Source organism: Paecilomyces variotii, assembly GCF_004022145.1.
Source record: "Paecilomyces variotii strain CBS 101075 chromosome Unknown C8Q69scaffold_1, whole genome shotgun sequence".
Taxonomy (NCBI): domain Eukaryota; kingdom Fungi; phylum Ascomycota; class Eurotiomycetes; order Eurotiales; family Thermoascaceae; genus Paecilomyces; species Paecilomyces variotii.
In genome coordinates this window covers 904641-916653 of record NW_021167140.1, presented here as the reverse complement: position 1 = coordinate 916653, position 12013 = coordinate 904641, and the positions used below count along the sequence as shown (strand labels likewise).

General features: G+C 48.0%; 7 protein-coding genes across 7 annotated transcripts; 2 read left to right on the top strand and 5 right to left on the bottom strand.

The window, feature by feature from the left end:
- Positions 1–126: 126 nt before the first annotated feature.
- On the bottom strand, positions 127–1821 carry C8Q69DRAFT_449890 (hypothetical protein). The gene is made up of 3 exons (XM_028629400.1): positions 1246–1821; positions 897–1165; positions 127–835 (listed from the first exon to the last, which is right to left on the bottom strand). The coding sequence occupies exons 1-3, from the start codon at positions 1372–1374 to the stop codon at positions 340–342; spliced, it is 894 nt and encodes a 297-aa protein (XP_028488767.1). The 5' UTR covers positions 1375–1821; the 3' UTR covers positions 127–339.
- A 454-nt stretch (positions 1822–2275) lies between these two features.
- Positions 2276–3517, top strand: C8Q69DRAFT_396115 (HAD-like domain-containing protein; the record flags this gene model as incomplete). Its single annotated transcript, XM_028627721.1, has 5 exons — positions 2276–2347; positions 2475–2496; positions 2581–2649; positions 2702–2793; positions 2849–3517. 5 exons carry the CDS (start codon positions 2276–2278, stop codon positions 3515–3517), a joined length of 924 nt encoding a protein of 307 aa, XP_028488766.1.
- Positions 3518–3595: 78 nt separating this feature from the next.
- C8Q69DRAFT_11706 (hypothetical protein) lies at positions 3596–5203 on the bottom strand. The gene has a single exon (XM_028625167.1). It carries the CDS (start codon positions 5051–5053, stop codon positions 3740–3742), a length of 1314 nt encoding a protein of 437 aa, XP_028488765.1. The 5' UTR covers positions 5054–5203; the 3' UTR covers positions 3596–3739.
- Positions 5204–5212: 9 nt separating this feature from the next.
- On the bottom strand, positions 5213–6373 carry C8Q69DRAFT_449882 (Alpha/beta hydrolase fold-1). Its single transcript, XM_028629399.1, has 2 exons — positions 5874–6373; positions 5213–5806 (listed from the first exon to the last, which is right to left on the bottom strand). Exons 1-2 carry the CDS (start codon positions 6279–6281, stop codon positions 5459–5461), a joined length of 756 nt encoding a protein of 251 aa, XP_028488764.1. The 5' UTR covers positions 6282–6373; the 3' UTR covers positions 5213–5458.
- Positions 6374–7153: 780 nt separating this feature from the next.
- Positions 7154–7767, bottom strand: C8Q69DRAFT_502656 (hypothetical protein; the record flags this gene model as incomplete). Its single annotated transcript, XM_028632411.1, has 3 exons — positions 7154–7192; positions 7253–7485; positions 7578–7767. The coding sequence occupies 3 exons, from the start codon at positions 7765–7767 to the stop codon at positions 7154–7156; spliced, it is 462 nt and encodes a 153-aa protein (XP_028488763.1).
- Positions 7768–8278: 511 nt separating this feature from the next.
- C8Q69DRAFT_11563 (putative Clp protease) lies at positions 8279–9598 on the top strand. The gene is made up of 5 exons (XM_028625156.1): positions 8279–8536; positions 8602–8620; positions 8693–8718; positions 8787–8928; positions 8997–9598. Exons 1-5 carry the CDS (start codon positions 8378–8380, stop codon positions 9419–9421), a joined length of 771 nt encoding a protein of 256 aa, XP_028488762.1. The 5' UTR covers positions 8279–8377; the 3' UTR covers positions 9422–9598.
- Positions 9599–9775: 177 nt separating this feature from the next.
- On the bottom strand, positions 9776–11079 carry C8Q69DRAFT_425646 (hypothetical protein; the record flags this gene model as incomplete). Its single annotated transcript, XM_028628428.1, has 2 exons — positions 10617–11079; positions 9776–10544 (listed from the first exon to the last, which is right to left on the bottom strand). The coding sequence occupies exons 1-2, from the start codon at positions 10844–10846 to the stop codon at positions 9776–9778; spliced, it is 999 nt and encodes a 332-aa protein (XP_028488761.1). The 5' UTR covers positions 10847–11079.
- Positions 11080–12013: the final 934 nt, after the last annotated feature.

The window sequence follows — 12013 nt, the reverse complement described above, 5'->3', positions numbered from 1 at the left end:
CCTACGGGTGGAGCTCGTTAAGAACGATTTGTGGGCGAGTTCCGCCAGGCTCTCTAGATAGGGAATGACCAGGGTGATCTGTCACTTTGATGTAGGACGTGATTGCTTTTTTACGTGAATACATTATCCCATAATTTTTGACTCAGCTCTTTATGTCTCATGACGTGATATACCAGCAAGCAGATAATCGGATCCACCGTTACTTAGTATATTGAATGTTAAGGACATCACAATATAATTGCTATCTTCACTATCATCAAAGTATTGATAGATCTAGTATACGTCCAAACTTACCATCTTCGGATTCCTTCAGGCCCTTTTCAAGAAGTCAATGCCAGATCAGATTATAACCGCAGCAGCGACCACGGCTGCGGCAGCAGCCCCCGTCACCCACAGGGTTAGGGCTGTTGCTCCGCTGATGGCCTCGGTAGCAATAGGTGTGACGGTAGTTGTGTTGGAAGAACCATTGGTTGCCGGTTTGGTCGCATTCGAGGTCGTATTGTTGAGCGGACTGAATGAGCTGCTACTTGCAACTGCAGCATTGCTTGACGTGGTGCTTGCGCTGGGCGTAGTACTGGGCGTGGTACTGGACGTCGTGCTGGGCGTCGTGCTAGGAGCGGCCATTGATGCGGTAATTTTCGGAGAAAGGCTGATAGCAGAAGAAGTTACTGGCGGTGCGCTGCTTGTGCTTGCTTGACCACCAGCATTGAGTGTTGGAAGAGGGCCATTTGCAGTCAGGCCAGTAGTGAGCGGAACGTGGTAGAAGGAAAAGTCCTCGCCGGAAATGGTATCAACCCAGACTTTCTCATGACCAAGGTCGCTGAAGGTCTGCGTGCTATATAGAAGATATAGATCAGCTAGTTTGTTATTGATGAGGTTAAAGTATGAATTCCTACCACACAGCTGACACCGTGCCCGCAACTGAGCAGTCGATCGAGACGCCATTGTCGCTAGGATTGATAAAAACGATGGTAGAGGGACCCTCGAGTAGAGTCGCACCTGCGGCGACACAAGAGCCTCTGGTGTAGGTGTTATAGGATGAATCGCCAGTACAGATAGGGGGTGTTTCGCCATCACGACCGACTCCGGTAGGCTGCGCGAAGCAGGATATCGAAGTGACAGTTTGAGGACCGCATTCAATGAGATAGGATGTTACACCGGCATTCTGAATGTTTCAGTCGGATGGTTAGCAGAGACACTTGCGGCGCGATGCGCCCATTTCAGGAAGTTACTGAACTTCCATACCTCTCCAACACTCTGAGCGACCAAAGAGTCCGAATATCTTCCATATTCGGGGAGAAAAATGTCGACGGTTTGCGCAGTGACAACGCTAGCGAGGGTTCCAAGTAGAACAGTGGAAGTGGCTGCAATCATTTTGTAAAGCAAAAACGAGCGACTATAGTACAGAATCTAAAGGGCAACTGAGGAAGCAAAACGACGTTCGCACAACATAGCAGACTACGGAGTATATACACTGAGCAAATGCAAAGCGACAGGTATCGGGGAAATCAATAGGGGCACATCCGAGTCGCTAAGGAAATCAACAAGCGTGTGGCGTACATAGCGGCGCGCCTCTGTCTTCTGGATGTAACATTAAGCTCATTTTCGACCAAGATAATTAGATTACCGTACTTCCTCGGAGGCTCAGTACCTACTTAGGGAGTACTTGGCATGCCTTTTCCTTGGCAATATATGACCACCCACGGAGATAAACAATCTGAGCGTACTAGATATTCCAAAATTAGGCGGCTTCGACCTGCATGGATAGGTTTTTGGTAGACTCTAGTTAAGTAGGTAATATATGTCGAATATGTGTATTAAGTATTGAGGCTCGAATCGAGTAGACAATCGCTGGCTCTCGACCACGTGAGCCGATATACTCCGATCTACTCTACTTCGTAGTTTAAGCCTTTCGGTTAAGAAAACCTAATTAGCTACGCCCAGTCGCAGGACGACCAAAGCTAGCACTGTACTATTTACGAATTCGTGATAGTTAACTACCTAGGAGGTCGTAGCACGAGTTATTCGCCCCGCTATCTTCTTCTTGCCCCTCGCTCACCGCTCGGCCAGATCGGGATGAAATCGGGGCAGAATCTTGTGCTCCCCGCGGCAACTGACATCAGGCGATGTCGCGATAGCTAAAATAGACAGCCGGTTGTTGTATTTTGTATAGACCACCGCAGGAATCTTTACTTTTTAGTTTGTTTTGTGGTACTGGCTCTAGTTGCATATTCTATTTCAGTCGCGTCCAACAATTGATACTGCTTCTGACAAAATGAGTGCTATCACACCACGCTATCTGACCGGAAATACAGAGGGCATCAAGGACTTCCTGGATCGCTTCGATGTGGGTATTACCCTCTAGACTATGACCGGAAGTGCTGCACGAAAGTCCTCTCCATTGTTCTATCTAGTCGTCGTTTAATCTCTCATATGCCCTGCAATTGGCTAATTCCTGAGGTCATTTTGTATAGGTCTTCCTCTTCGACTGTGATGGTCCGTTCACCTTAGGCCGCTGGTGTTCAATGATTCCGACATTTCTATGGGAAATTGTATACTGAGAGGATGTGTTTCAAATAGGTGTCCTGTGGTCTGGTGATCATGTCTTCCCCGGTACCGCTGAGACACTAAATATGTTGAGAAGCAAAGGTGGGGTACATTCGAGAGAGCGGAAAAGGCACCAATTGACTCTCTATACCAGGCAAGCGGGTTGTCTTCGTTACAAACAACAGCACGAAGTCGCGGAAAGACTATAAGAAGAAACTGGACGGTCTCCAAATTCCAAGCACTGTGGTGCGTTCGACCTTTAATCTCAGGATACTGTCAATCAAACTAACTGCTGTAACAGGAAGACATCTTCTCCTCTTCATACAGTTCAGCGATATACATCTCCCGTATCCTTCAGCTCCCCGAAAACAAGCGCAAAGTGTTTGTCCTAGGCGAAACTGGTATCGAGCAGGAGCTCGCATCGGAAAATATTCCTTACATCGGTGGCACTGATCCTGCCTATAACCGCGAGTTTAAGCCCGAAGACTATAAACTGATCGCTGCCGGTGACTCATCCCTCATCGACCCTGAAGTGGGAGTCGTGCTGGCTGGACTGGATTTCCACGTCAACTATCTGAAGTTGGCGTTGGCCTATCACTACATACGCCGTGGAGCTGTCTTCCTCGCGACCAACATTGACAGCACCTTACCTAATACCGGTACTCTGTTCCCAGGCGCTGGATCTATCAGCGCGCCCCTTATCATGATGCTGGGCAAAGAGCCAGTGGCACTTGGAAAGCCTAGCCAGGCTATGATGGATGCAATTGAGGGCAAATTCAAATTTGACCGGAAACGCACATGCATGGTCGGAGACCGCGTCAATACGGACATTCGATTTGGAATTGAGGGTAAGCTGGGCGGTACGCTGGGAGTCTTGACCGGCGTCAGCACCAAGGACGACATCTTGACAGGTGAATGCCGTCCCCTAGCTTACGTTGACGCACTGTCGGATCTCCTGGCAGGTAAATAAATGATTTCCCATTGGTGCAACATATCTTTGCATTTCTGCGGATCTGGAATGGCTCACGCTGCTGAATCGTCGCTCCTCCTCGGTCACAAGACATAAAGAGACTAGAGCTACACATAGATCTCCGCTTCCATTTCACATATACCCGATACTGGCAGCTTCGTGATCTAGAATACATTATTCAATGAAAAGTTGCTGTCAATTCTTAATGTACAGTGGCAGACATCAGTCCCGGCTCGGGTGCTGGTTATCGTACATAACGTATCCTTTCAGTTTCCACAACATCAGCATTGGCTCTACGGGAGTAGTTCCACCAGGCCGGAAAAAAAGTGCACTCTCCCGGAACCTAGGATGAAGTCTCCTCAACTCATCCAGGTTCTCTTTGCTCAGGAGTACCGACAGATCGAAAACGGGTACCTTCTTTCCGCGCTGTGGCAGAGTGATATAGTCAGGGAAAGGTGACGCAAATGAGCCAGGTTCTCGAGCTGGCTGAGCATTATTCGAGTGTTCCTCCCCATTACCAGGTCCCAAGACTAATACCCCTCCCCACTCCATATTCTCAAAATCTGGTAGCTGCTTCATACCTTCAACTAACGCCGTCTCTGAGCTATCTGAAAGGCCAAAGGCAGTCCAGACACCATCAGCTGTGTTGATATTCAAATTATGTCTGCAGACTCTTCCCAGCTCCTTCACTGCCTCCTTTCTCATATGTGCCAGCACGAACTCTGGCATATCCTCGCGCCAGACCAGGTTCTTCTCAGACCGACTGTTCAGTGGACCGTGTGGATGTCTCCATCGAAAAGGAATGATGTTGCTGACAGCAGACTTCCTCCTTCTAGATAGACGATCAACAAGGAACTGTCTCGTGGCTTCCTTAAGTAGATGAAAGCGATCGACTATCCGGACGGACGGCATACGTAGAGGATCGAGCTTCGATGCCGTAACAGGATTTTTTTGTTCTTCGGGGCCTGTGCCTCCGGAAGAGGTCTGGTTTTTTGCGGCCACAGCTTTCAGCTCATCCTTCAGAAGACTAACTGGCATGAACCAGAGACTCTCGCTCTCCTCATTTGGGCGCAAAAGTCCATAGTCTCCCAGAAAAGCCTTCGGCAGTCTAGTGCCAGTTGCGATACAGTATCGTGGTGGTGAAGCTAAAGCAACTGCCCACGGATTCCGCCGCAATCTATCAACGTCTTCTGTCGTGGGATCTCTCTTTCGTTTCTTCTGTGACGGGTCTCGGAGCTTCGTCAGAAGCGGGGATTGAGGAAGTGATTGGGATGGACGAAGCGCGGCATTTTCAGTATTAGATAGCGAACCCTGCTGGTCGTGTCCTAAGAGGTTGTCATCGTTCACACCATTGCTTTTTCCATGCGATGGTGGCGCGTTCTGCTGTCGCGCGTCGCTTCGGAGATGAATTGAGCTCGAGAGATTCCGCCGGAAGTTGTATGTCGAATTTGGGATCTCAGACGCCGGTAGGAAAATTCGACGAAAGACCTGTAACCGCCATGCGGCGTAAGAGAGATGTCGATTTGGGCATCCCATGTCCTCTGTGGCTTTTTTTTTATTGTGCTAGCGTTAAGCCTTCAGGGAAGATGAGGGAAGATGAGAGCTTCGCCGCAGAGTTGGCTAAAGCAGCCGATATCGCGCTAGCCATCTACGGACATAAAGTCACAGAGCTGGAGCAACCATGAGAACTCAATGATGAAACTTGTATCTATTCTCTTTGTGCATAATTGTGAATAACACGAATAATCATACCTCGTTCTTGACTTTCTTGCATATACTACTTCAGGTATTCATCACTGGGCATGTTATCGTTCGAAGAGTCCTTAACGCTTCTTCTGCGGAATCAGTTAATATTGGAGATCACTGCTATGTGTGTATTTATCTTCATATTCCCTAGGATCTCTAATAACATATCTCATTCGAGAGCTCAAGAGAAGACTACTATAATTGCCCATTGGCAGTAATAATTTCACCGGCGGCTTCCCGAATCACACTCACAACCGTATCCGGCATGCTGAGCATAGGAGAATGAGCAGCGTTGCATATATGTTTTGTGGCTGCCTCACCAGCAATTGAAGCCATAGCCTGCTGTCCAGCAAAGGGGATAGCCATGTCTTGCTTGCAGAGGAGGTAGGTAGTCGGAAGGTATTTGTACGCTGGATATGTCAAAGGTGTATCGAAGCTTGCTGCAGAGTGGTGGAGCGTTCTTTTGGCATAGGCTTCGCCAATCTCCACAGGGAGGTCGTTGTACATGATTTCAGGCGCACGGTCGAGTGTCGTTTGATTTCCCTAAATGCCCGTTAGTACTCTTTCCCCGATGTTTTACCGTCACTGGTAGTTGTCTGATATGGTTTACATTGAATATGATCCAGTTCTCATAGCCCCCCAGGAAAGAACCCACCGACTGTCCTTCTGGGAGTAAGAATGCAGTCATGTAAACCAAGCCCACTATTCCACCCTTCTTCCCTTCGATTTCTCTTTCCTTCTTGAGAAGGCCTTTTGTACTTTCAGTACCGGGGATTCCGCCGTATGAGTGCATAACCATTAGAACGTCCTTGCCCTCGTTGACCAACGAAGTAGTAGTTTTCCGAATAAAAGCTGCATCATCTGTGGCGGTGACAATGCCCGCTCCCCCAACTGAAGGTAGTAGTAAAGCATGCGTTTCATACTCATGGACCTTCAGTTTGTTGATGACATCGGTGAAATATTCTGGCGTGTGCCAGGCACCGGGGATGAAGACGAGAACTGGTTTTTGAGCATGCATTGTACTATGTGTGTTATATATCGGTTAATATAAGGAGTAAGAAATATACGCAATATGAGAGAACAGACACGATAATTGTATATGGGAGCTAACCTCAGGGCCGCAATTTACGACCTTTAAATACCCCGCATCTCCCCCCGAGGGCTGGATCCCTGACAGTTCTCAGATACCCGTTTCATGGTTATATGACCGCATGAAATGCTTTCCCTAGGATCCAACAGGGCCAGGCCTTACTTCCTTGAGGGTCTAATCGAACACTGCATTGTCAGACCACCTGAGGCTTGTTGCCGTGATTAGGTTTCCGGTCTTGGCTGCGTTAACAGGAAAATATCGTTGGACAAATATCTGTGAGAGATAGGGAAACAGCCATTTGTGGATAGGTTAAATCTTTCAGCCCTGCTAGTAGTAGTAACTGACTGGGGGCCTCACCAATACTAACCATTGCGGGGCTTTAGCCCCCAAATAAGGCCACCACAGAAAAATGTATGTTATTGTCCAATTGGAGCCGGATGATCTACTGTGTGCATGGAGAGTTTGATATTTGTCGTGTGGGTCGAGGAACATTCAGCCTCGTATGTGTAGTTCATACTAGTACCAGAAGGTGAAATCACGCACGCATTGACCTTTGTCGAGCTTTGCCAACTAGCTACTGTACAAGGCCATATTTGATACCATCAAATCTCCACTGAGCACATCCAATCCAGAGACTTACCCATTAGCCACTAGATCTGGCGCCCCTTGTCCGCCTCTTAGCAGCAATTACAAGAGACTCTAGTAACAATGGATATTCCCTCGTCTCCTTCACGAATACAGAAAAGATGCAGAGCTTCAGTAAGACAGCTCCCAATCCAAAGTTCTGCGATACAAATTTATCAATCATTTTTCATGGCTGCAGCCATTGGTGCAGTATCCTAAAATATCAAATAATCAGCCAACTTGGTTCCTTACAATACACCTTTGCAACAACTTACCGTGTAGACCTGCGAGAGCTTCAGACGTGGAGCTCCCTTTCTTACACTCTCATCATCAATGAGAAATCTCGCTGCAAAATCTCCAATGATTTCGTATCCACTTTTCAAGGTGGCCATATTGGTCCCAATCAGCATGAGATCATATCCTTTGTCGTCGCCAATGTAGACTCTGAGAATCTCATGTCGTCGCGAAATAACAGGACTGACGGGCCCTTTAAGGGATGTTCTAATCTCTGGAGCTCGTCAGTTTATCGACTTAATAGTGACGTTCACTTGATATTCACGGAGTATAGGAGAATACAAGAACGAAAAGATGAACGACCACCTTCGGAACCGCAAAACTTCTGAGTAGGGCCTATCATCGTTCCAGTCTCTGTGAAGACTTCATCTGCTAATACATCGCCAGCGTCAGGACCATTGAAATCAGCCAATGTATAATAGCGCTCTATGAGATGCTTGACCGCAGGATCAATCGCCTGTGGAGGCCAGTGGGTCTTCCTGAACGTGTAACTCATAATTCAATTGTTCTTTCGCGAATCTGTGGTTTGTTAAATTGACTGTTTCACGGATTGGTTTTACAATCTATTGATGGGCAGAGTATGAGGTCATTATAAACCACGCGAGGTGTCACGGGACGTTTGCGGCTTCTTTGCCGTTTGTGGAAATGTACATTCCGATAAATCGGACGACATCTTCAAGAAATCCCCTGAGATAAACTGTTTAGTATGTCGATTTCAGTAAATACGATATCGGTGTTGATTTTCCGTCAGACGATTTGGGTGCAAAGTATGTACCTACTTAGGCCGTGTGTTATATTTTACATGGTATAATCCTCGGCAAGACGGCTTTTGGTTTGGAGGGGATACTGCAGAGATACTTCCTGAGTATTGAAAGGGCAGATATGGAAGCGCACAGGTTCCATACTTAAAGAAATAAGAAAGTTGTTGTAGTGATCATGGAAAGAGCAAGCTAACTACCTAAACGGGAGCTCCCTACACAAATCTCCGAGACCGGGAGTCTTGGCAGCCTCGGAGAGCACTCCAGAGACCCCAAACGAGACAGTAGCTGGTTCACTTCTACACAGTCCGTTGCCTGAGCAGCAATTCAGCTCTGGAGCACATCAGCATGAATACAATTAGACCACTCCAGAGCCTAGCAGGCGTCGCTCGCCGGAGTCTCCTCCAGCCAGGGTTGTCGCGAACCTTCTCGAGCTGCGTGCCGTCGCTATCCAGCGTTCTTCCGCCGCGGGGCTGGACACCCACGCCGTTCGTTACTGAGACAGTGGTAGGTTTAAGAGCTCTATCCTCGCTCGATAGCTGATGAATAAATCACTGACTGGTCTCTTTTAGGGAGGTGGCTGGCACACATGTACGCGTCCCGACCGGACTCTTTTCATTTCAGTATCGAAGTAGGAGTCGAAGCAATGCTGACTCGTACCAGATGATATCTTTTCGCGTCTGTTGAAGGTGAGTACAGCTGAATCTTGGCACATTATCGTACTCGATGAAGAGACCTGACTTCTCGGCGTCTTCAGGAGCGCATAATCTGTCTCAATGGCCAAGTCGACGAGACGCTTTCCGCCTCGATCGTAGCGCAGCTCCTGTTCTTGGAAGCTGATAATCCCGAGAAACCGATTCACTTGTACATCAACTCGCCTGGAGGCTCTGTGACAGCTGGTTCGTACAACTCCTATCGCCCGTGGCTACAATGATTCGGATAACTGACGGCTGGCTGCTGGCTGTAGGACTCGCGATTTACGACACAATGACCTACATTGCTTCTCCCGTTAGTACTATCTGCGTCGGACAGGCCGCATCGATGGGTTCTCTTCTCCTCTGCGGTGGCCATCCTGGAAAGCGATACTGTCTTCCTCACTCCTCGATTATGATTCACCAGCCATCGGGCGGATACTTCGGACAGGCGAGCGATATCGCAATCCACGCAAAGGAAATCCTTCGGGTTAGGAGCCAACTGAATAAGATTTACAAACGACACTTGACAGGAAAGAAAGAGCTGTCGCTCGACGAGATCGAGAAGCTGATGGAGCGTGACTACTTCATGGGTGCAAACGAAGCCCTCGAAATGGGTATCGTAGACGAGATCTTAGACCGGAGAATCAAGCCCAAGAATGAAGGTGGAGAAGATGACACGAAGACCCCGGTTTCATAGAAAGTGGTCCGGGACGTGGTGCTTTTTTTCTAGGATGAGGTGAAACCTGTACAATATAATGACCAGTCATGCCTATCAACCCCAGGGGCTGCGATCCTCTATAACCAGATCTAACGTGCTTTCCGGCCTACATAGCCACTTCTTCCTGGCTTGATCAGTATTGAATGCACACAACGAGATAGCTGCCTCGAGAGGTGCTCGTTTATTAGCCGTCCAATTGGCCATTCATCTGCATAATCCGAAGAGACGAACGTAGAGAAGGTTAGATTGCATGTACAAACATCCGTGAGTATTCCCTCCATTTTAAACGCCGTGTATGCGAGAGTCCCAAAAATAAAAAAGTAAAAACAATAGTTACCCGTACACCCGCGCAACGCGCCCATCCGACCCGACTTCGAGGCCGAATCTTTCTCCAAGGAATCTAGTCGACTCAGTGTAAGGCGCGTTCCCAGATGCCCGTGCATACATCAAGGCTGGAGTGTAACGCCATTGGTCCAAGATGGTACTGAAAACGCTCATATCCATGATCACCGCTTCTCCAGACATGAAAGCATCCAAAGGATGATTGTCTTTCAGCTGCTCGCTATAAGGACCTTCAGCAGGGTCCGCTAGTAGTTGTGCCCTTTCTGGACTATCAGCTGTACCATAGCGTGTACCACCAGGACTGGGCTCATAGTCGTTGGGTGATTCTGCAGGCGATTCCGCGGGGTCTTCTACATCGTCACGTCGTAACACCCCTCTCTCCTCCGCATCATGATCCTGACTCCTCCTGGGTTGCCGCTGCGTCGCTCTTTTAGATGCTGTTTTCACACGCTCTAATATGAGACCAAGCATGAGAATATGCAATGCGATGACTAGAAAATCGAATGCCACGAGTCGTAATTTGTACACAGGACCCTTCTGGCCGATGAAGTCGATGAACAGCCCCCCATGTAAATAGCCCCTAGTCGATTCGCCAGCCTCAGGTCGTGCAGAGAGCAGGTGTACTAAAATGCAGAATAGGTTGCTGATGAATATGGCTCCAACGAACGGCTGGTTCCTCGTTGGCTCAAAGGGAGGTGCTTTGGGAGTGAAGAAGATAAGCTGAACAATGGCGCGAACGGCGAACAAAATGATAGAACAACTATATGACGAAAGATGATCTTATCAGCAAAGGCATATGCTCGTACATTTAAGCGCAGATGGATAGACCCACTCCATATAGTATAGAGCGGAAAGCTCGCAATAGATCATGATATCGAGATCGCGCAGCAAGCGGTCGATGAAGGCCACCTTCGCTGTTGCCTGCGCTTTCTTTGTAGCCTCATGACGGGCTGCATTTGCTTGTTGACTGATGAGACCATGGTCAGGACCGTCGCTTTCGTTCGGTACGTTCGAGACGTCAGCGATGTATTCTGCATCTCGGAAGGCATCTGGAGTTGTCATAGAGGGGTCATGGGTGAAGACTAGGAAAAAAACGAAGAGATGAAACGCTCAAGGCCACAATAGCTGGTCTGGTTACAGCTGACAGCAAAACGGTGATAATCGACAGCGACGATGATCGATCTAGCAGCGTCGTGCCTCCGTGTCAGGCGTATTGGTGATCGGCGGATTTTCCTCGGGCCGACACGCCAAGCCCCAGGCTTCCCCGGACTTATCACCAGAAGCATTAACCATCGTCACCAGTGATTGCGGAAACATATTCATTTTCCCGCGCTTCTGGTGGCCTGTCTACCTAGGTATATATTGGCCTTCGTCGTGAACTCTATCCGGTGCTCTCTTGGACCCACAAGCACCCACTCATCCAAGTCATCAAGTTCCATACTTAGTCAACTACTTCCTAAGCGTACAAAGAATCTAGCTAGATACTGGTGATATAGTAGGACTTATCTACTTCCCTAAAAACCATTGCTATATAACGTTTCTATATATCTATTGGTTTACATTTCGTCGTGGGATCCGCCTCTGTCCTGAATCTACAAACTTTCATCGAGCCCAGAAGTACAGCAGAAGGTACCACAAACTACATGACAAGAGTTCCACACTCTCTGTCCTGGTTAGACTATCACATCATTGACTAGCTCGGCCAGTCCTAGAAATCAAGTTATGTATTCTGAAGGTACGTATTTCACATGTGTTTTCTAGTGTGTATTAACACTAATACCTCAACTGGTTAGTCTACAAATCATGCAACTTGAGTAACGAAGGTTAGTTGACTGATGAGCCATTATGTCTTGGGCCCAGAAGACGCATTCTGCACGACTTCGGCCATTGGATGACTGAATACCGGACCAAAGCTGCCGAAGTCAGTAATCTTATGGCCCAAAGAGCTGAGCCAGAAAGAAGAGTCTCCTTGCAAGCCTTCAGAGGGCCTAAGACTGAATGGAAGACAACCGCACAAGCGACAACCATTCTGGAATTATTCCTATCTTGTCCTCCTATCTATCAAGCAGAATCATCTTTCGGTGATATATGGTAGCATTTTAGAGCTCTGGATATTGTTCTGGTGAAACTCTTTCCATCTGTGACTTGGACGAACTCGGATTAAATTCAAGCATGCACACCAAAGCGGCTCCCTCATGCAAATCAAACACCGAATAAGACCTGGTATAG